Source organism: Neolamprologus multifasciatus, chromosome 18 (genome assembly GCF_963576455.1).
Source record: "Neolamprologus multifasciatus chromosome 18, fNeoMul1.2, whole genome shotgun sequence".
Classification (NCBI taxonomy): domain Eukaryota; kingdom Metazoa; phylum Chordata; class Actinopteri; order Cichliformes; family Cichlidae; genus Neolamprologus; species Neolamprologus multifasciatus.
In genome coordinates this window covers 322,283-344,320 of record NC_140456.1, presented here as the reverse complement: position 1 = coordinate 344,320, position 22,038 = coordinate 322,283, and the positions used below count along the sequence as shown (strand labels likewise).

Sequence of the window (22,038 nt, the reverse complement as noted above, 5' to 3'; positions counted from 1 at the left end):
CATTGTCAAATTAAAACCAAATAGAAATGCGTCTGCTTCAGGTCAAACTAAAAAACAAATAGAAATGCGTCTGCTTCATGTCAAAATAGAAACGCGTCTGCTTCAGGTCAAATTAAAGCCAAATAGAAATGCGTCTGCTTCATGTCAAATTAAAACCAAATAGAAATGCGTCTGCTTCAGGTCAAACAAAAAAACAAATAGAAATGCGTCTGCTTCATGTCAAATTAAAACCAAATAGAAACGCGTCTGCTTCAGGTCAAACTAAAAAACAAATAGAAACGCGTCTGCTTCATGTCAAATTAAAACCAAATAGAAACGCGTTTGAGTTTCAGGCCATCGGCGTGAACGTTTCCACAGACGGTTCGAATGCCTCGACCTGCCACGACGTGCCTGTTATTACATCAGCAGGCCAGAACCACTTGATGTGAGCCCCTCACAGATATGAGGTTTTCATGGGACACTGGTGACCCTGTACCTGATGATGTCACACAGGTGGGTAGCGGCAGGATCGACATATACTGAAGGGAAAGAGTGAGAGAGCTAAAGAGCCATTACCTGCCTGCCGAAGCTTCGCAGCGTCCCGACCCAGTTGCTACCTGCTCAGGTGTTCCTACCTCGACCTGCAGCTCGAAGCTTCTACCTGCTCAGGTGTGCCTGCTGACAGCCTCCATCAAACATTCAGCAGCGGCTCGGATCGGGTGACTGCGAGCCTCCACGCCTGCTCGGGTTTCTCCGACACGCTCTGATGGATTCATTGTGACGTGGAGGGAGAGATGTTACCATGGCGACCAGGTGAGTCAGGAGGGGACGGGGCAGGTGCTGTAAGTGGATGCAAAGGCTGACTTCTTTTTGCTGGAGCTCCAGCTGTGTGAGATGCACCTGGCGGAGGAACACCTGACACACCTGGTTCCAGAAAACGGCGCCAACACAAACTCTTCACTTTAGCTTTGAGCTAATGTGACCTGTACAGGTGTGCCCTACCTGCCACCCTGTGACAGCCGTGACAAGTCTGAATAAAAGAGAAACCTTTGATCTTTGACGTTTAAATCATTAGGCCGTCAGACTGAAACAGCCTTCGTTCCTTCGTTAAATCAAAGTGCCTTCTCCTTTCCATAACTAACAAAGTGCTTACCAGGAACAACACTCGGACCCACAGTGGGACCCACCCCTGTCCTGTGGGGTCCCAGTAAAATATGGTACTGTATAACGTTTTCTTTCTTTCACACGGTTTAGGGATGAAAACCACCTGCGAGCCAAAATGCATGACTCTGCAGACTGAACTAGAACTCAGGAAACAGCTTTGATGATGAAACATCACTGCAGAAAAACTCGGGTAAAGCAGGAACCACACAGGTACTACATGACAAAGGACACTCACACAGTGTACACACATCAGGTAACCAGCGAGACACAGAAGGACTATCAAAATAAAAGAACTAGCACAGATACTACTGCGGACTGGTATATGTGTTTATCTTCTGTCCCTGAGACAAACCCTGGGGCGGCTGGCGTCCTCCTATCCATGTTCTATGCAGAGCATCCTGTGCTGCTGCCCCGAGGATCCTCGGGTGGTCTTCACCTGCTCTCGCCGAATCGCACCGCTCTCGCCGTCTCAGAAAAGCAGCAAATATCAAAGACTCGTCACAGCGCGTTCATAATCTGATCACACTGCAGCTGTGAGGCAAACGATACTGGAGCATCAGAACAGAGACAGCAGGTTCTACCCTGGAGCTGATCAGCCGATGGCATCCTGTGTAATACTGTTTATGTGCAATAAGGCTTCTTTCTTATGTTGAATGACTGAATGTGTTCAAGCTCATTTCTTATATTATCTCGTAATTTAAACTTTTAACGACTTTTTGACACCGCAGTGTAACAGTGAGCAGGTCAGTGTGAGCATGACAACAATGGTGAATTCCATCACTGATGCATGCTCCAACATCCAGGTAAGGAAATTTACTGAGGTAGCAACTCTGTCCGAATTCTCCGGATCACCAGGGGTACAGCTGGCAGACAACACAACCAAGCCGTACTTCATCAGCCCGGCTGTCGGTGCACAGCTCAACACAAACCATTCTGCCAGACACCCACAAACATCTCTGGACCGAGCCGACCTTTGGATAAGGATTCTAAGCTAGCTACCATGTGGCTTTAGCTAGCAAGTGAAAAACTGAGTCAGTGTGAGATTTAAATACAGTACAGAATGATATCAGCAGAACCCCACAGCGCCCCCTACTGTGCCTAGTGACAACCCAGCCCTGTTTACCTAAATCATACATCTGTGCTCGCTGCATCTCAGTGTGACGTTCACCTGAACCTGCTCAGGTAAGGTAATGAAATCATGCAGCGTACAATAAAAGAGACACAGACTGGTTTGGAGGATAATACTCGTGTTTACTGACACAGAGAACTGTTAGTGCAAGCTTTACAACAGGAAGACGCTCTGCGAACAGAAACCCAGGCGTGCGAAGCTTGAAACTCTACAGTGGGGCGGAGCCACCAATCACCACGCAGTTCCCGCTCACACAGGCATCTGCAGCTGGGAGTACTCGTCCTGCCCCTCCTTCTCCTCCAGAGTGGGCTCCACGTCATCAGCGTCTAGCTGCAGGAGCAGAGGTCAAAGGTCAGGACGATGGCGCAAATGTTTTAATGGAGCTGAAAGCTTTAAGTTTGGAGCAGAAATGGTTAACAACGTCACACCGCCTCTGCAGGTGAGTGCTACCTGTGTTGTTATCACAGCTCAGTGCATTAAAACTCTAACAACCAATAAAAGTATTTTCATCATCAGCCTGAAATCTGATTGGCTGCTGAGAGAATTCTAGTTGAAGATGTGCCGTTCATGTGTAGGTTGGGTTCAGCGATCAGATCGTGTGACTCACGCTCTGCAGCTCTCGGCGGGAGAAGAGGCGGGGCAGCAGCAGCATCCTCACGGGGATGGTCAGCAGCAACACGAAGGGGAAGGCCAGCGCTGCCGCTGTCGCCATGACGACCCACAGCAGAGCCAGACATGTCAGCTGGATGAGAGTGAAAAGGTGCATCCTCAAAGTCCGCACCTGTGAGACAGCAGAGGACAGGTGAGAGACGGGCGTGTGAGAAGCTGGGACAGCGGTTCAGACCGATAGCGCCGATGTCGGAGGCTGAAGCTCGACCTGGAAGCTCGACCTGGAAGCTCACCTGAAGGATTCATCTGTGACAGCGGGGGGAACGTCCAGGTTTCTATATCCTGTTGTGTTTGCCTCATAAAGCTGAGTACACACCCACTCTGATCACCTACAGTATAATACTGACTGCGCTCGCTGTTGTTTGCTCGTTCCAACAGTCAAACCTGTGGCTCAGCTGAGAATTATCAGACTATCTGGATTTGTTTGGCACAGTTTATAGATGTGAAATTATTTTGTACCTTTATTAATCGAGTATGACTGTCTGCACTAAAGCTGGTTACAGTTTGGATATTTTCGTCTGTCTGTACATTCTGTTCATAACTACTGGGCGCCTGCTCAACGCAGTGAGCTAAACCGGCACCCGTGAGCAGACACTTTTTTCTGTTTTGATCAGGCAATACCTGCATCAGCATGCAGTTTTCCCTGCAGTGTCTGTGAGCCACGGGGAATGACTGACCTTGCGGACGTAGTTGTGGTTGGGGTGGTATTTTGGGGGCATCAGCAGCAAGATGAGTCGCTCAGTGAGCTGGATCCCATTCAGGGACATCACACCCATGTAGAGGAAGATCCCGAACAGGACTGCCAGCGGGATCTGACGCAGAACTTCGCCGATGACGATGGACAGACCTGACAGAGCAGACAGCAGGTCAGACGTCGCAGCAGCACACTGCGAGCAGCAGAAGCGGCACTGATACGCTTGACGGTATTCGTACCTACTAGAAACGCCACCAAGAAGCCCGTCACCCTCTGCTCCTTCACCTCCTGGATGCGAGGCTTGTCTCCAGGGGCAACAGCTTTACTCATGACGGTCAGGGCATTGGTGTGAGTCACAGACCGAACTGTGGCGGCCGACAACCAGGGCAGGCCGAACAGAGCCGAGACTCCGCCCACCACCACGATGATTAAAAGATCCACGTGAAAACCGGTTCCCTTCACCAGCATCCTCTCCTTCTTACTCACGATCAACCTGCAGGATAGCGCAGAAAAATGAAGGTCAGGGAAGGAAAATGGAGCAACCTCAAAGACTCAAAGACGAGGCTCAGAGTCAAGTAAGAATAGAAAAGAATAGAAAAGAGTGCTTTTACTTAGGACCAAGAGTCAAGTAAGAATAGAAAAGAATAGAAAAGAGAGCCTTTACTTCGGACCAAGAGTCAAGTAAGAATAGAAAAGAATAGAAAAGAGAGCCTTTACTTAGGACCAAGAGTCAAGTAAGAATAGAAAAGAATAGAAAAGAGTGCTTTTACTTAGGACCAAGAGTCAAGTAAGAATAGAAAAGAATAGAAAAGATAGCCTTTACTTAGGACCAAGAGTTAAGTAAGAATAGAAAAGAATAGAAAAGATAGCCTTTACTTAGGACCAAGAGTCAAGTAAGAATAGAAAAGAATAGAAAAGAGAGCCTTTACTTTGGACCAAGAGTCAAGTTACAATAGAAAAGAATAGAAAAGAGAGCCTTTACTTGGGACCAAGAGTCAAGTAAGAATAGAAAAGAATAGAAAAGAGAGCCTTTACTTAGGACCAAGAGTCAAGTTACAATAGAAAAGAATAGAAAAGAGAGCCTTTACTTCGGACCAAGAGTCAAGTTACAATAGAAAAGAATAGAAAAGAGAGCCTTTACTTCGGACCAAGAGTCAAGTAAGAATAGAAAAGAATAGAAAAGAGAGCCTTTACTTAGGACCAAGAGTCAAGTAAGAATAGAAAAATATAGAAAGAGAGCCTTTACTTCGGACCAAGAGTCAAGTAAGAATAGAAAAGAATAGAAAAGAGAGCCTTTACTTAGGACCAAGAGTCAAGTAAGAATAGAAAAGAATAGAAAAGAGAGCCTTTACTTCGGACCAAGAGTCAAGTTACAATAGAAAAGAATAGAAAAGAGAGCCTTTACTTCGGACCAAGAGTCAAGTTACAATAGAAAAGAATAGAAAAGAGAGCCTTTACTTCGGACCAAGAGTCAAGTTACTATAGAAAAGAATAGAAAAGAGAGCCTTTACTTAGGACCAAGAGTCAAGTAAGAATAGAAAAGAATAGAAAAGAGAGCCTTTACTTAGGACCAAGAGTCAAGTAAGAATAGAAAAGAATAGAAAAGAGAGCCTTTACTTCGGACCAAGAGTCAAGTAAGAATAGAAAAGAATAGAAAAGAGAGCCTTTACTTAGGACCAAGAGTCAAGTAAGAATAGAAAAGAATAGAAAAGAGAGCCTTTACTTCGGACCAAGAGTCAAGTTACAATAGAAAAGAATAGAAAAGAGAGCCTTTACTTCGGACCAAGAGTCAAGTTACAATAGAAAAGAATAGAAAAGAGAGCCTTTACTTCGGACCAAGAGTCAAGTTACTATAGAAAAGAATAGAAAAGAGAGCCTTTACTTAGGACCAAGAGTCAAGTAAGAATAGAAAAGAATAGAAAAGAGAGCCTTTACTTAGGACCAAGAGTCAAGTAAGAGTAGAAAAGAATAGAAAAAAGAGCCTTTACTTAGGACCAAGAGTCAAGTAAGAGTAGAAAAGAATAGAAAAAAGAGCCTTTACTTAGGACCAAGAGTCAAGTAAGAGTAGAAAAGAATAGAAAAAAGAGCCTTTACTTAGGACCAAGACTCAGTCAAAATAAAAGTCCACCCAAGCTTCTGTCGCCCACCTTAAAGCTGAGAAATACAGTAAAAACCAGGACAGGCTACTTCTCATCGCTAGCGTTTCACTGCCGTCCTTTATCATTTGAAGTTCAATGTCAGTGTCTGTCAGTGCTTGACACTTTATCGGTGGACCCCCATAAAAGTTAGTCAAGATTAAGAACTAACTCTAAGTTAGTTAAAAACTAAGTTTCTAATAAAGCCCAAGTGGTGTGTCTAAAATCTGAAATCACCTACGCTGTTATCTGGGACTCCATGAAGATGAGAATGAAGACGAGTATAGCTGGCAGGATGCTGGCGCCCATCATCCAGGCTGGAAACTGCCCGTCCGACCCCAGAAGGGAAATCACCCAGCCTCGCTTCTCTGGGCTGGACACTGAGAATCCGCTGGGCACGTTCAGTTTCTGCGAGCAAAGGATGACGGCAGCTATTTAAAGCCCAGTACAAGGTTCCTTTTTTGAGGCTTAAAATGTGCTCTCCCCCACCTGAGTATAGGTGTCCTGCACACTGTAGTCCACCAGCACCATGATGAGGATGGCAATGGGGACCCCAAAGTCTCCGATGATCCTACGGAGCTGAAACACACAAAGCGTCATGTGAGAGCTCAGCAGGTACCAGGAAGGAAACATCCAGATGTAGAACCAATGAGGCAAGTGTGGGTGCATCTGAGCTCATTCAGAACACCTGGATAGGAAGTGAAGCTGAGACACCGGTGGAGGTCTTTGGTGCGTTGTTTTGGATGTACATCGATGGTATCTGACACTGCGATGGTCTATAACAGCTTAACATGTGTACACCTGTATTTACATGTAACTGCTCATAAACACCAGAGCCTATTAGTTAAAGAAGGTGGGCCGTGTGTACGCAGTGACCCAGGAGCTCTTTTCAACCTTTTACTTACTTTACAAAATGTTTTTCTTTATATTTATACTGTAAGCTAAGCCACTCCGAGCCTTAATACAGCACAGAAGGGCTGAATTGTGGGACATTGAGTTTTTACATCCCCAAAGCTGGATTTGAGCCCAGCAGACATACAGTGGAGAACGTGAGTGTTATGTGTGAACGCATAATGACAATGAAGGACTCTTCTTTGTAGATACCTTAACTATTTACACCTCAGCTTATCTAAACTGTATACTGAGCTGAACTTGCATACCTGCACTCATGCAAACATGTGCTGTGTTTGTATGAATCGTTGTAGTTACAGTATTTTCCATCATTCTGTCCAATCAGTATATCTCAGGCTGTGAGGATGAATACACCTGGGCAAGTAGCCAGTCTGTCACAGACTTATGCTCACCTTACCACCTGCAGCCAGTTTAGAGGAATCACTTATGACACTGGCTGTGGAGAGAAACCAGCACATTGAGAAACTGGAGAAAGGACCTCCGGACTATGATCCCAGAGTGCTAACCAGCACACCACCGAGCTGCTCCGTGTGTGCTTTCAATCTTTTAGATCTTAGCCTGCAGAACCTCGTATGTACTGTAATGTGTATATACCTGTATACCTGTATGTACCTGTGTTTGTGTGTACTGACCCTTCCAGGGAAGAAGGAGCTGTTCTTGAACTTGCGAAGGTAGAAGGCGATGAAATACGTTCCTGCCATGAGGACCAATGACAGCAGAGCAGTGTTTGGTTCTCCAACAACTTTCCCAGGATTCCCGGTGGCCATAGTGTAGTTGCAGTGAGATGGAGATTCAGTGTTGTTTCCATGGTAACAGTTATGGAGTGGATGCTCCTGAAAGATCTGAGAAAGACCACCAAAGAAGACGTGTGTTGAGTATCTACAATGGTGTGAAAAAGTGACACCTTCCCCACCCACCCCCCATAGTGATTTCTTTATTAAATAGGTGCTTGACAAAGTTCAGTTGACCAAAAAGATCCTCAAAGCCAGACATCATGCCGTGATCCAAGGAAATTCAAGAACAAATGAGAAACACAGTAGATGTCTCAGTTGGGAAAAGGTTATAAAGCCATTTCTAAAGCTGTGAGACTTCAGTGAACCACAGTGAGAGCCATTATCCACAAATGCCAAAGACAAGAACAGCGAGCCTTCCCAGCAGTGGCCGGCTGACCATCCAAGAGGTCACAAAAGATCCCATAAGAACATCCAGAGAACCACAGGCCTCACTGGCTTCAGTTAAGGTCAGAGTTCATGACTCCATCATAAGAAATAGACTGGGCAGAAATGGCATCCATGGCAGAAAACCACTGCTGAGCAAAAGGAACGTAAAGGCTGATCTCAGTTTCCCAGAAAACATTGTGATGATGCCCAGAACTTGTGGGAAAATACTCTGGACTGACGAGAGTTGAACTTTTTGAGTCCCGTTACATCTGATTTCAAAGTAACACAGCATTTCAGAAAGGGAACATCATACCAACAGTAAAATGGGTGGTTGAAGTGCAATGGTCTGGGGCTGTTTTGCTACCTCAGGAACAGGAAGTTTGCTGTGGTAAATGGAACCATGAATTGTGCCGTCTACCGAAACATCCTGAAGGAGAATGTCCGGCCATCTGTTCGTGACCTCAAGATGAACCACACTTGGGTTCTGCAGCAGGACAATGATCCAAAACACACCAGCAAGTCCACCTGTGAATGGCTTAAGAAAAACAAAATGAAGACTTTGGAGTCCTGACCTGAATCACGACCTCAATAAGGTGCTACCCTCCAGTGTTGACGGCATTACAACCATTTTGGCCATAAAGCACTCATTGTCAGTTATCACAAATGATGATGGCAGTTGTTGCTGCTGAGGCTGGCCCAACCAGTTATTAGGTTTAGGGGGCTCCCCTTAATCATGAACACCATTCATTTAGAAACTGCATTTTGTGTTTACTTGTCTTTGTCTAATATTTAAATTTGTTTGATGATCTGTTTCGGAGACCAAACAACCAAGAACATACAGGCGCAGGTATAATCTTCAAAAGATGGGCTTTATTATACCCCAAAAAAGACAAAATTACCACAAAAATTCAAAATATTGGAACCAACTAAGAACTAAGTCGGCCCATGAACTCGACTAAACAGAATTCTACTAAAAAATAATCTCGTAAGCCAACAAACCGACCTGCCCAAATAAGAGACAGCTCTATTAATATAGCAGCTGAATGAACCATTAGAATGAACCAAAGACGATAGCTTAAACTTCGCTAAACGATAGCTAAACAGGGGGGATAGAAGAAACTCTATCCCCCCTGTGTGGTCACAACTAATGGTTAAGTCCATTTTGTTGGCCTCTGCACTTAAACCAGCTCCACCCTCAGCCTCCTCTGTTACTCAACCCAGGAAGGACCGGAGCAGCAGCCAGGTTTCTCAGAAAGACAGAAAGTGATTATTACAACATATACCCATAGTACCATGACAAACAATACAAAGTAAATTTGTTACCAAAATTTGAACACTTGTGTGACAAACATTTAGAAAAACAGGGAATCGGGACGGGGGCCATGCTGGATGGATCGTGTGGACCGATCACAGTACATCTACATGACTCAAAGGTCCTTTTGTACTAAGCAAGTATCAACTCTATTTTCTGCTGAGCTACCTAAAGAAAAATGGAGAACTATGTAGAAGATTCTGCCTTCGTTTCAGTCCTCATTTTCATATCCTTTCAAAGAATATCTAAATGAAAGAATCCACAAATTACCTGAAAAATGTCTGAACTTACCTTGATCAGCTTGGCGAAGGTCTCATAGATAAAAATGAGAGAGATCAGGAAGGAGAAGATCTCCTGTGTGAAGCGTGAAACAAAGCGAACGAGTATGCTTCCCTCGAAGGCCACGGTAAGGACAACGATGAGCACCAGCCAGAGACCGATCCATGCCCGACCCGTCAGATACTCGATCCCATTAACTTTACAAAACTACACAGGAACAAAGAGGAGGCAGGTTTCAGGAGACAGTCTGAAATACTTTGGTCTGATGTTGCTACAGTGGACAAAAAGACTGTTATCATAGATTAGACTGGAATGAGTCAATGACTGTCCCCATCTCAGCTCAGCCAAAGATGCTGGAAAACAACTCTCAGTAATGATGCACAAGCTTCTGCTGAGTTCTTTCACTTTTGTCAAATTTCAGTGCTACAAAATTAAAATGTTGATCTAAATTAGGTTCTGTACATATAGGCACTGTCCATTGTAGAATTTGAAAGACTGTTTGCAAACAGAAGATCACCGGATGTAAGTAAAAGCTTTTTTTTCAAGCTGATGTGTTCAAGGTCATTTTGATCATTTGCATAACTGAGGAGGAAAAGACAATTTCAAGAAAGCTTTGAGTCAAAAAGAAGTAAATCTACAAAACCTTGAGTTTAAAACGTTTCATTTAAATACAGGTTATATGCTGATGTGTCGACTTTGTGTCAGGCAATCTCACAGTGTAGAAGGCCTCTTCGAATACAAGCAGCGGTCCGGAGAAGCCAATCACCAGCAGCGGCTGAGCTCCCAGCACACTGAACACAATGCCCTGCAACGCAGTGGCCACTATCAGCTCCGACACGCCGATCAGACCCTCCGTTTTCTCACCTGCAGGGATGAAGATCACAGATCCTCATATGGATCAAAGGTAAGGCGGCCTTTCTTCAGCCAAGCCTCGCCAGGTTCAGACTTACCAAGCAGTCCACCAAAGGTGATGGCAGGTGACAGTGCAGCAAAGTAGATAAAGATAATGGCAGCCATACACTGAGGGTTTAGAGCATCTCGGATGTCGCTGAGATACTGAGGATAGCGCCGCATCACGTCTTTGATGAGGCCTCCAAACAGACGACCTGACCTCCTCAACGGCTCATCACCAGGTTTGGAGGGAACACGAGAATCTGCAGGAGAAGAGCCAGATTCTTTAACATTTTTGCACTGACATTAAAGCTTTTAGGAAACATGAATATTTTAATATTTAGGGAATAATAAACATTTACCATAAAAGCAGGCAACATGCAAATTTAATGCTCCAGGAAAACGGCTGATTCAGGCAAAGCTCCCATCAAAAACCTGTTCTTTCAGCTTTTATTACTCAGCTCTAACCTGCTCCTGAAACTGGACTCGGGCAGCTGGGGCTCACCTTCGTCCTGCTGAATGCTGGTCTGTTTCTCCTGAAGTTTGCTGCTCTGCTCCTCCTCCCTCTTTCTGAGCATTTCTCGTTGGAAGTGAGCCACTGAGTGGAGCAACTCGTCACCGCTGACCTCAGAGGGCGGGAGGACGATGCTGCTGTCCAGAAAGCGGTTGATGGCTGTCAGCAGGTCCTGGCGGTCGTCTGCCTGGTACGCCGCCTCATGGAAGTTCTAAAAGAACAAAAAAGATTGGACCTCATGATAATAGATGATGCTGATTAATATCTGGTGCCATCAGGAAGTATCTTACACAGTCTGCTGGCACTCACCTTGTCAGACATGAGTGTTGAGATAGAGCGTCCAATCTGATGGTAGTCAATGTTGGCAGTGGGCGGGCCGAGCAGGAGGAAGAGGAACCTAACTGGCACAGGAACCTCCAAGACAGATTCCAGCAGAACTGCCTCCTGCAGTCGCACAAACGCCATGGATGGCTGGTCCAGGAAACCCACACTGCCTGCAGACACATGAGAGTGATGCACTGAACCCAGCGAACATGCTCCTCCACACGGCAACACGTGACCAAGAAGGTTATGCATGTCCATGTTCAGTCCTGTGAAAAAGGTTTTGGTACTAGGGAAGTGCAAGTCTTTGATTTTCATCTTTCTCCTTGTGCTACCCAACTAGTCTTTAAAGATACAAGGAGATACAGGAAGCCATGCAGCAAACCCTCCCTGAGTGTTCTTTGTTGCTAGTGTTTGCACCGGTGTGATCGGTGTGATGCATACCTACAAGGACCACAGTGGCCTCAGCTCGCTCTGGGATCTTCTCCATTAGCTTTACCTCATGCTTGGATCTGGAGTGACAGAGCTGTGGGACTTCTCTCTGGACAAGCACAAAGTGAAGTCAGTGCCATACCAACAGGCTGACCTTCATGTCCATCACATACATCTGACACCAGGCACTCTGAGGTGGAGGCTTCAGCTGTCTGATTGCACAGCGCCTCCACCTAAAGTTCAGTTTTTACCTTGTTCTTCTCTCCATCAGCCTCCTTGTGATTGGTCAGGTTGATGCAGGGTTCAGATTTTCCATTGTGTCTGTCGATAAGGTTGGCCATGTTTGCTGCAGAGATGTTCTTGCTGAATAAGCTGTGATCTTTCTCATCGCTGGGGTGACTGAGGAAAGAAGAAGAAATGTGCTCAGGAAAAGGCTGGATGGATGGATGGTTGGATGGATGGATGCATGTTTGGATGAATGGATGGATGGATGGTTGCTTGGTTGTTTGGATGGATGGATGGTTATCTTTTGGCTCTCAGCGAAGGCGGTCGCACTTTTCTCCTCTCCTGCCCTTATCTTCCCTGCTTAGCTTCTTATGTCCTTGTCTTGTCTTGTCTTTTTCCTTACTTTTCCCTGGAACACTCTCTCACAGTCTGTTCTCTAAAACCTAAAGAGGAAATATGGATTTGATCAACTGGTCTCTAAATGCAATTGACACCCTATTTACCTACTCGGAACCATGATAACAGGGTTCTGGCTGATCGGAGCTGGCTTGGCCCTGACTTATCGAAGAATTAAGGAAGCAGAACCGGCTGTTCAAACCCCCACAAGGCTGCCCGCTGGGATTGAAACGATGGGACGAGGGGCGAGCTTCTCAAAATGGGCTCATTGAGTGGAGCACGGAGAAGATCTTGGAGAATGCACGGCTGCCGTGAATACTCAGAACAAGACCTCTGAGTGAAAAACTGGATTACATCTGGAGGGGCTAGCTCGGATAACACCTTTGAGCGCAAATTTGATCACATCTTGGGGAAGTGCACTGCGGTCGTGAGTTCTCAGAACCTGCTCTTTGAGCAAAAAGAATGACAACATCACGGAGCGTAAGTTTGGATAACATCATAGAAAGCTCACGGCTCTCCAACGGGAGATTGAGAGGCCCGTGTTGGTCTGTTAGAACAGCTTTGAAATTCATATGAGTTGTTCGCACTAAAGTAAAAAACACCATCACTTCATGCGGATACCCTCTCGGCGCCAGCTGTGGGCTCAAGGCTGGAGCTGAACAAAACTCCCTGATAACGACTGTGTTGAGTCTGTTCTTCCCATTACATGCAAGGCCACCTAGGTTGGCTGGAAGACTGTTTACTTAGCCTGGCGGGGCGAAGGACACTGTCTCAGCTGAACTATGGACACACACACACATACATACACTGATATGCACACACTGATCCCCCCTCCCTTTCCAAACGCCTTCAATGCTTGTGCCCTACCAGGGAAGATGGCAGTCGACTGGACCAGCGCAGACTATGCTGCAGGACCGGATGCGCTGTCTACACCGGCTCTCTCTTACCCTTTACCCGCCCCTGTTGCTTACCTTGTGTTTCTATGGTGTATTGATAGTTATGTGCTTTTTGTGCTGAGGTGTTTTTTCTGTTATCAAACTGTTCTCCCACTAGGAGCTCAGTCTGAGTGGAGTTTTTTTTTCTCCTCCTCTTACCTCATGTTATGTATTTTCGCTGTTTTTTTCCTATCAGCCTACCTTTCTGACATGTCTCCCCAATGTGATCTTTGTGTAAAGTTGGTCAGAAGGTTCCTTTGTAAGTGCGCATGCGCCATTAGCGTGCTGCCTGCTGTAACCCTAATTTCCTTCGGAATTAATAAAGTATTCTGATTCTGATGGTTGTTTGGATGGATGCATGGATGGCTGATGGATGGGTGGGTGGATGTTTGGATGGATGCCGGTTGGTTGTTTGGATGGATGCATGGATGGGTGGGTGGATAGATGGATGTTTGGATGGATGGATGCATGTTTGGATGAATGGATGGATGGCTGATCGATGGGTGGATGGTTTGTTGTTTGGATGAATGGATGGATGGGTGGATGGGTGGATGGATGAATGTTTGGATGGATGGATGGATGTATGTTTGGATGAATGGATGGATGGATGGGTGGATGGTTGGTTGTTTGGATGGACGATGGATGGGTGGGTGGGTGGATGGATGGTTGTTTGGATGGATGGCTGGATGGTTGTTTGGAAGGATGATGGATGGATGGATGGACGGATGGATAGATGTTTGGATGGATGGATGGATGTTTGGATGAATGGATGGGTGGATGGATGGATGGCTGATGGATGGGTGGGTGGATGTTTGGATGGATGGATGGTTGGTTGTTTGGATGGATGCATGGATGGGTGGGTGGGTGGGTGGGTGGATGGATGGATGGATGGATGGATGTTTGGATGAATGGATGCATGTTTGGATGAATGGATGGATGGCTGATGGATGGATGGATGGACGGTTGTTTGGATGGACGACGGATGGGTGGGTGGGTGGATGGATGCATGTTTGGATGGATGGATGCATGTTTGGATGAATGGATGGATGGCTGGATGGTTGTTTGGATGGACGATGGATGGGTGGGTGGATGGATGGATGGATGGACGGATGGATGAATGGATAGATGGATGAATGTTTGGGTGGATGGATGGATGGATGGCTGATGGATGGATGGATGGACGGTTGTTTGGATGGACGATGGATGGGTGGATGGTTGGTTGTTTGGATGGACGATGGATGGGTGGGTGGATGGATGGATGTTTGGATGAATGGATGGACGGATGGATGAATGGATAGATGGATGGAATTTTGGATGAATGATGGATGGCTGATGGATGGATGGCTGGATGGTTGTTTGGATGGACGATGGATGGGTGGATGATTGGTTGGTTGTTTGGATGGACGATGGATGGGTTCGTGGATGGATGGATGGATGGATGGATGGATGGATGGACGGGTGAATGGATAGATGGATGGATGTTTGGGTGGATGGATGGATGGCTGATAGATGGATGGATGGACGGTTGTTTGGATGGACGATGGATGGGTGGATGGTTGGTTGCATGTTTGGATGGACGATGGATGGGTGGGTGGATGGATGGATGTTTGGATGAATGGATGGATGGACGGATGATGAATGGATAGATGGATGGAATTTTGGATGAATGGATGGATGGCTGATGGATGGATGGCTGGATGGTTGTTTGGATGGACGATGGATGGGTGGATGGTTGGTTGGTTGTTTGGATGGACGATGGATGGGTGGGTGGATGGATGGATGGATGGTTGGTTGTTTGTTTGGATGGACGATGGATGGGTGGGTGGATGGATGTTTGGATGTATGGATGTTTGGATGAATGGATTGATGGATGGACGGATGGATGAATGGATAGATGGATGGAATTTTGGATGAATGGATGGATGGCTGGATGGTTGTTTGGATGGACGATGGATGGGTGAATGGTTGGTTGTTTGGATGGACGATGGCTGATGGATGAATGGATAGATGGATGGATGTTTGGATGAATGGATGGATGGCTGATGGATGGATGGATGGATGGATGGTTGGTTGGATGGATGGATGCACCTGTGACGGAGCAACAGAGCTCCCAGAACATTGGCTCGATCTTCAGCTTTAATCTGATCTGAGATCACCATCTGTTCCACCACCTGCTGAGCAATCCCTGGTAAAGTCTTCTGCTTCAGATCCAGGAGTACGGCCCCTGAAACCACACAAACGTGAGAGGGTTGGGAAGTCAGTGATGGGCGGCGTCCGTTTGCTTTGTCTCGTGTTTATTTCCTTTTATTTTTCTTCCAACTCTGTAAATCAGTAACTTGTAGATGTTGAATATGGCCACAGAGTGGAGCCCCCTCCCACTCCCTGAGCTGACAGTTTCAAACACTGATACAGATTGTTATCATATGTAACCAGTGAAATTCTTTTTATGGAGGCCTGACATATCTATATCACAGTGGCATAGTCCTGGAACCAAATAGTTTTGACAGCAGCGGCCAAAGAATATCATAGGTATTTACACCAAGGTGACCCAGAAAGTGAAGTTCTTTCCCTGTTCATCAAGAAGTCCAGCACTGCTGCCATGCATACCTATCACAAAAAGTCCTTCAATAAACCTTTTTGTGCAGCCATCAGCTGATTGAGCTTTAATATAACTGCAACATGGGGAAAGCTGTTATTGATAACTACTTTGATTCTGTATGTGAATGTTTCATCTTCAAGTTATTATGAAAGCTAACTGAATTTAATCTAATGCTTCAGATTAGCAGATGGTGGGACTTGAGTACGTGCGTAGCTCCTGAATGGGCTTCAATCAAGGTAGAGTGGAGGAGGCTGCCCTGACTTGGCCATATACACTCACAGACAGGAGGCTGTCCACCGGAGGGCAGCAGAGAGCTCCTCCTCACCTTGGGCCATTGTTTTTCTGAGCTCCAGCAGAGAACGGAAGGACAGGGAAGCAATGTGAGGTCTCCCCCAGCGCTCTGTCTCCTCCTCCACCTCCTCCTCAAACTTGATCCATCGAGCCGTCTCCCTCCACTGCAGCTCCTGGTTCCTGTCGATCACCAGCTCGTTCAGCTCCACGAACACCTGGAATCACAGAGGACAGCGAGTCTAAAGAGGACGGCGCCATGGCGTGCGCTCACACACAGAGAATCTAGCCAACGATGAAACATGTCAGCACTGAGCTCCTGAACATTTTCACAGAGAGCCGGACTGATGAAGCTCCACAACAGTTACAGATGCTACTTCTTCTTCCAGCTGCAGTAATCTTCATTACTGTATGTATCATTACATCACTATAATAAAGCAAGTCAGAGCACAAACTGAGTCGCTGAACACGGTCAAAAGAAGCTAAAACCAGAGCCAGTCCAGAGTTACTCTCACATCTGTCACATCTGTCGACCTTCATGTTCACATATTAAACCTAATGCTGTGATTAAACAGGCAGACTAGAAAACTGAAAACAGGACCAAATGGCTCACATGACCGTTTTTTAATTTGGCACAAATGTAGTTCAGCTGGTGTGTTTGGTAGAAAATCAAACATAAAACAAGAGAAATCAGAATAAAACTAAAGAAAGAGACAAAACAAAGTTAATCCAAACTGAAGCTGGCACGTTAAATCACTCTACCTTATTTTGTCGACTCTTTAGGTCCAAACCCACCATCCTGAAGACTGGAGCACACTGAGTGGAGAGAGAAGCTCGCCTCAGAGTTTACCTAGCTCTACCTGTCTGACTCTGCCTGTCTGACTCTTTCTCATTAAGACAGAGTCCAGTTTGTCACCCGTTCACAATGGCACCTGGATTAACGCGCTCAGACTCTCGGCTCGTCTTTCGTCCCTCCTGTCAGCCTCATTCTGGTTGTTTTGTTGTGAGAATCACATCATGTGGACCACCTGAACTGGCTCCCATGAACTCACCTGAACCTTCTTTAATCAGCTTTAATCCCACAAATACATCGACATTCCTGTAAACCTTGCGCTCTGTCGCCAGCTTCAACCTGTGTGTGCGGGATTGTTCTAGCAGAGTCGGATAAACACGAGTCAGAACTTCCACAAAAACGCAGCAGTGACGGAATCCGCAAGGAGCCAAAGTAAGAAGGAAGTGTGAGCTGAAGTAAACCATAAGAAAAGCACGAAAACAAACTCATCAGGATCAGCTGCCAGCAGTTTAGTCTCAGTTTAAGTGAAGCTGAAGACGACTACATTTGAAACATCAAAATTAGTCAAATTAGAGGAAGTGAGTGAAAAGGGTCAGAGGGACAGGTGTTTGAGTTGAAGCAGCAAAGTAGTGGTTAGAGCACAGTTCAAAGGTCAGGCCTCGGAGGGTCAGAGCGGTGATGAGGATTGGGCTCAAAGTGTTTATGTTTCCTATAATAATGACTGCTCCTTAGCCCCGCCCTCTGACCTCATGAGGTGTACGGTCCGGTCGCAGGTGCTGGTTTGTCCAGCTGACCGTCGGATCTTTGGTGGCGTGGACGATCGGTCCTCTGGAGCTCCGCCTCACCAGGTGACGTCGAACGGCTGGAACGTCGTCCAGTCGGTGACCTGCGGTGGACACAGGTGTCCCATATTTAATGCTGGCTGTCACAAAGCTCTCACACCAAGCGCCACGCTGAACCAAACATGAGAAAAACTGGACTTTAAATAAAGTGTCGCAGTGAAGCTGAGGGGAGGCCACAGCAGCTGTCAGAGCTATAAAGAGAAAAGAGGCAACAGTTACACTGATTGTTACTTTCTTCTGGCATCAATGAAGAAATACGAAATCCTCCTGACTGGGCTTACACCACAGGTCTGCTCTGAGCACTTCACTATCAGCCTCTTTGAGCCGCTCACACACATTCGTGCACGCGCTGTTTCTACACATTATTACGTTTTCTAACAGTTAGTTGTTACGCTGATGGAGCAGCATAACAACTAACTGATGCTCAGCGTCCCGGAGCCGGGCATCCTACTTTCCTACCACCTACTTCCTGACCCACAGGAAGCTCACCCTAAACTTCAACGACCGCCATGTTGGGGGCCGTCAGTCCTCACATTGTGGCTGTATGACCCAGAGTCCCCACAATGATGCAAGTCCAGAACACACCCACACACACCCTCTCATGGGAACTTTGTGCAGTCTAACAGGATTTCAGGCTCGGCTGAACATCGGCGAGAAATCATTTACAAGAGAGTCTGACTGTCATTCGATCGCCTGACACACACACACAGGTGTGCCCACTCAGCAGGTGAGCAGAGTTTAAAGTTTCAGTAATTAGACTTTCTGTGAAAGTTTCACACCATTTATTTTTTCTGGGAAAGAATCATCAAAAGCAGCCAATCACAATCCAGCGATGAACTCAGCTGGCTGGCCCCCCCTACCTGCCTGGTGAGTGAAGCTGTTAGTGAGTGCTGACAGCGAGCATGTTTACGAAGGAGAGCGGCGCGGTCCGCTAACCCTGACCCACTCGTGCTCCTACACACAGGTCATGTGACCCCAACCCCGACTCATGCAGAAGCTTTATTCTGCAGTTTTCTTCATGGACCACTGATAAAAGGTCACATTTTTATGTCACCTGTGTGAAAAGTTTATCCCACTGCACGTTTTACGTGCAATTCTTCATACCGCCTGCAGGGGGTGCACTGCTCGAAAAAACAACACTTTTAGATGGACTTCAATTATTTTTACATTCCTCTAATCAAAGACAAGCATTAAAGGAAAAAGAACAAATCCTCTCTCTCGTGGATTGTAATGAGTCTGAATGTACGACACATCAGAATCATTTATTGACCCCAAGGAAAAGAAAACGTGACCACAAACGGTCTGTGAACCACGTGTCCGAGAGAAGCTCGACGAGAAGAAGTAACACACAAAGACATTAGCGTTCTGTTCAGAGCCGCCTGCATGCTTCAGAGTCAAGTCACGTTTAAAATGAGCTCTGACTGACTTTTGATGCCATCCAGGTCCACAGACGTCAACGTTTCGGACTCGTCGGCATCTGCGGCGCTCATCACGGTGCCGTTACGATTGGACGAGATGGTGGTCGGATCACTGTGAGGGGGAAGGTGCCACAGGTTAACACTAGTAATGTGCAGGAAAACACGTTACCTGACAGGTGTGCCACTCACTCGCCATCAGTTTGACTGTAGGCCTCCTCCTCCTTTCCATGCTCTTCGTCCTGTTGGTCTTCATCTATGGTACTTGCATTGCTGGGGGCGGAGCCTCGCCTGCTCTCCTTCCTCCCCTCAGCAGTTTTCTTCCTCCTGCTGTCGGTGGGTGGTTTGGAAAGAGGGTGATGGACATGGAGGGAAGAGTGGCGGTGTTCTGCAACAGGAAGACAGTTCGGACTTTTAGGAGGAGTTCAGAACACGAGAACCTGCTCAAGAACCTGAAAACCAGCGGCCACAGCTAGGGATGGGTATCGAAACCCAGTTCTTGTTGAGAACCGGTTCCCACTGTTTCAATTCCTGGGAATTGTTTGCCATTTTTACAAACGATTCCCTTATCGATTCCAGTCGCCCCGAATGACGTCACCACGTTGGGGAGCGTCATTTACCTGGCAGGAAACACGGCGCCTAAGCGGCTCAAACGCTCAAAAGTTTGGTTATACTTTACGCGAACGGATGACAACAGGGCAACTTGCAATACTTGCAAAGTAGATATTTCATTTAAGGGAGGAAACACTACGAATATGCAAAAGCATTTGTTCACAAAACGATGACCTTAAATGAATGTCGTGTTTTTAATTCCGGACTCGTGAATCTCAACCCAGCAGCAGCGGTAACGTTTGCACGTCCTCTCCCGTTAATGCGGCAGGTAAATAATCAACTAACAGTGCATATTATGTTAGCGCGATCTGCCTTATTACAAACCTGCCATTACTGTGCGTTTAGGTGACCATGATGAGACAGAGTCTGGCTCAGATGCTGGCAGCTCTCGCTGCAGTCTACCGTAGCGTCTCCTTTCAGGCAGGATAGACGAATGTCACCGAGCAGTGACTCAGTTTGTGGTCAAAGGCTTGCAGCCGTTTGCCACAGCAGATGATTTTCAGTAAGTGAATGTGTTTAATTGTAGGCAGGGACATTACTGGATATTCTTGTGTAATTACTACAGAATAATTTATGTTATACTTTGTTATTGCTACAGAAGAATATTTATTTTATTAATTTACATTTACAATTTTTTTCCTGGGGATCCTGTGACCCCCCATTGAAGAGCCGTAGGCTGGATCTCTTAAGATCTCACTGTTGGGTTTGTAAGGCCATGCTACTCCTAAATTTCTATCTTGTTCAAAGAGAAGATATAAAACAAAGTTCTAAGCTAATCGACCTTAGTGTTATCCTTTTTTAAAATAATCGATAAAGAAGCGAATCGTTAAACAGAATCGAAAATGGAATCGGAATCGTGAAAATCTTATCAACACCCATCCCTAGTCACATCAGTCGGCTTCATCTCTGATGGTCTCCTAACGTCAGCCAACATTAACACCATGCTGCACAAGCCCAGCTTTGGGCTTTCCAACAAGAACTTTCCTTTCAAATGAATTCCCTTAAAGAGATTCTTTGTTGGCGATGTCACACTGACCTGATTTTACCACTGACTACAGAGATGTCTGTTTTTAACACGGAAACCTTTGTATTATTATTATTATGCACAGTCTGGGCAATGAGCTACCCAAAGCTTTTAACTCTTACAGGGTTTAAATGTGTAGTTGAACTGTTCCTGGCTCTGGTTCTGTCCAGTTTGGATGTATGTGGCTCTAAATTGAGAACAGATGGAGCTCTTTAACCATCTGAGGTCTACATCCTCATCGATGATACCAAGTAACACGGTGGAAGTATGTCGCTGTTGCACTGTGAAAGATGTTCTCTGAAATCTTTAACCTCCTAGGACCTGGCGTCCACATATGTGGACATCACATTTTGGGTTGTCTAGACCAAAATACAAAATTTTGCTCAACAAGGGCCTGATTTCCACTTACGAGGACTTTATACTGCCTCTGTTCTATCGAATTTTAAACCAAATATCCTCATATGTGGATCTCATTTCTCTCAGAAACAAAAATCAGGTTTAAAAAAAATCTGGTAATTCTTTGTTTTTACATTAATCAGGTCCCAAACAGATAATTTAAAAATGCATGCCATGAAAGAGTTCGGGTCTTAGGAGGTTAAAACACAGGGTCAGAGGTCATCAGCTTGGGGCTTGGACCTTAAGGGGTCAGTGAACCTGAAACCTGCGTCTAACACTGTAGTTAGTTGACACTGAGTTGAGTTGCCAAGAGATTCAACCTTTCACCTGGGTCTGCTGCTGGGGCCTCCTCCCCCTCACCTAGGAGGTGTTCCTGGTCAGATACCCTAACCACATCAAATGGTTCCTTTAGATGCAGAGGAGTAGCAGGGGTATCCTAACCCCGACCCACCACCCCAAACGACCATGCACCTCACCCTATCTCTAATGGAGAGCCCAGCTACCTGAGAAAGTAACTCATTGCCACCACCTGTACCGGGGCTCATTCGTTCCATCATTGCCCACAGCTCGCAGCCATAGTTGAGGGTAGGCACTGAGATCAACTGGTAAATTGTCAGCTTCATTCTCAGCGCTCTCAGCGCCATAACAGAACAGTACAGCGATCACATAAGTGATGATGATGATGCTGCATCCTCGACCTGGGGCAGTAACTTGTTGCTCACTGTATTTGACCCTTTCCGACTACAGACTACGGCCTCAAAGGTGGAGGACGGATTCTGATTCCAGCTTGTTCACACTCCCCAGTGCAAAGGTCATTGCTCAAAGCTGAAGAAACCAAAGCAGACATGAGATCCTGAGACCGCTGGTCCACAACAGGATGAAAACGAACAGGTTCAACCTCTCCAGCACCGTGCTACGCTGG

The 22,038-nt window shown here is 46.1% G+C and overlaps 1 protein-coding gene across 2 annotated transcripts in view; it reads right to left on the bottom strand.

The window, feature by feature from the left end:
• Positions 1 to 76: 76 nt before the first annotated feature.
• Positions 77 to 22,038, bottom strand: part of slc4a2a (solute carrier family 4 member 2a) — a 31,346-nt gene continuing 9,384 nt past the window's right edge. For both annotated transcript variants that reach the window (XM_085140616.1, XM_085140617.1), the window contains 19 exons: positions 19,277 to 19,472; positions 19,096 to 19,199; positions 17,574 to 17,713; positions 16,072 to 16,252; positions 15,236 to 15,371; positions 11,843 to 11,990; positions 11,604 to 11,700; positions 11,148 to 11,332; positions 10,830 to 11,049; positions 10,384 to 10,587; positions 10,149 to 10,297; positions 9,446 to 9,640; positions 7,315 to 7,524; positions 6,260 to 6,349; positions 6,012 to 6,178; positions 3,875 to 4,128; positions 3,619 to 3,788; positions 2,880 to 3,053; positions 77 to 2,602 (listed from right to left, as the gene is read on the bottom strand). In XM_085140616.1, coding sequence (XP_084996742.1) covers positions 2,522 to 2,602; positions 2,880 to 3,053; positions 3,619 to 3,788; positions 3,875 to 4,128; positions 6,012 to 6,178; positions 6,260 to 6,349; positions 7,315 to 7,524; positions 9,446 to 9,640; positions 10,149 to 10,297; positions 10,384 to 10,587; positions 10,830 to 11,049; positions 11,148 to 11,332; positions 11,604 to 11,700; positions 11,843 to 11,990; positions 15,236 to 15,371; positions 16,072 to 16,252; positions 17,574 to 17,713; positions 19,096 to 19,199; positions 19,277 to 19,472 — 3,101 coding nt within the window. In that variant the 3' untranslated portion in view covers positions 77 to 2,521. The remainder of the gene's footprint in view (positions 2,603 to 2,879; positions 3,054 to 3,618; positions 3,789 to 3,874; positions 4,129 to 6,011; positions 6,179 to 6,259; positions 6,350 to 7,314; positions 7,525 to 9,445; positions 9,641 to 10,148; positions 10,298 to 10,383; positions 10,588 to 10,829; positions 11,050 to 11,147; positions 11,333 to 11,603; positions 11,701 to 11,842; positions 11,991 to 15,235; positions 15,372 to 16,071; positions 16,253 to 17,573; positions 17,714 to 19,095; positions 19,200 to 19,276; positions 19,473 to 22,038) is intronic.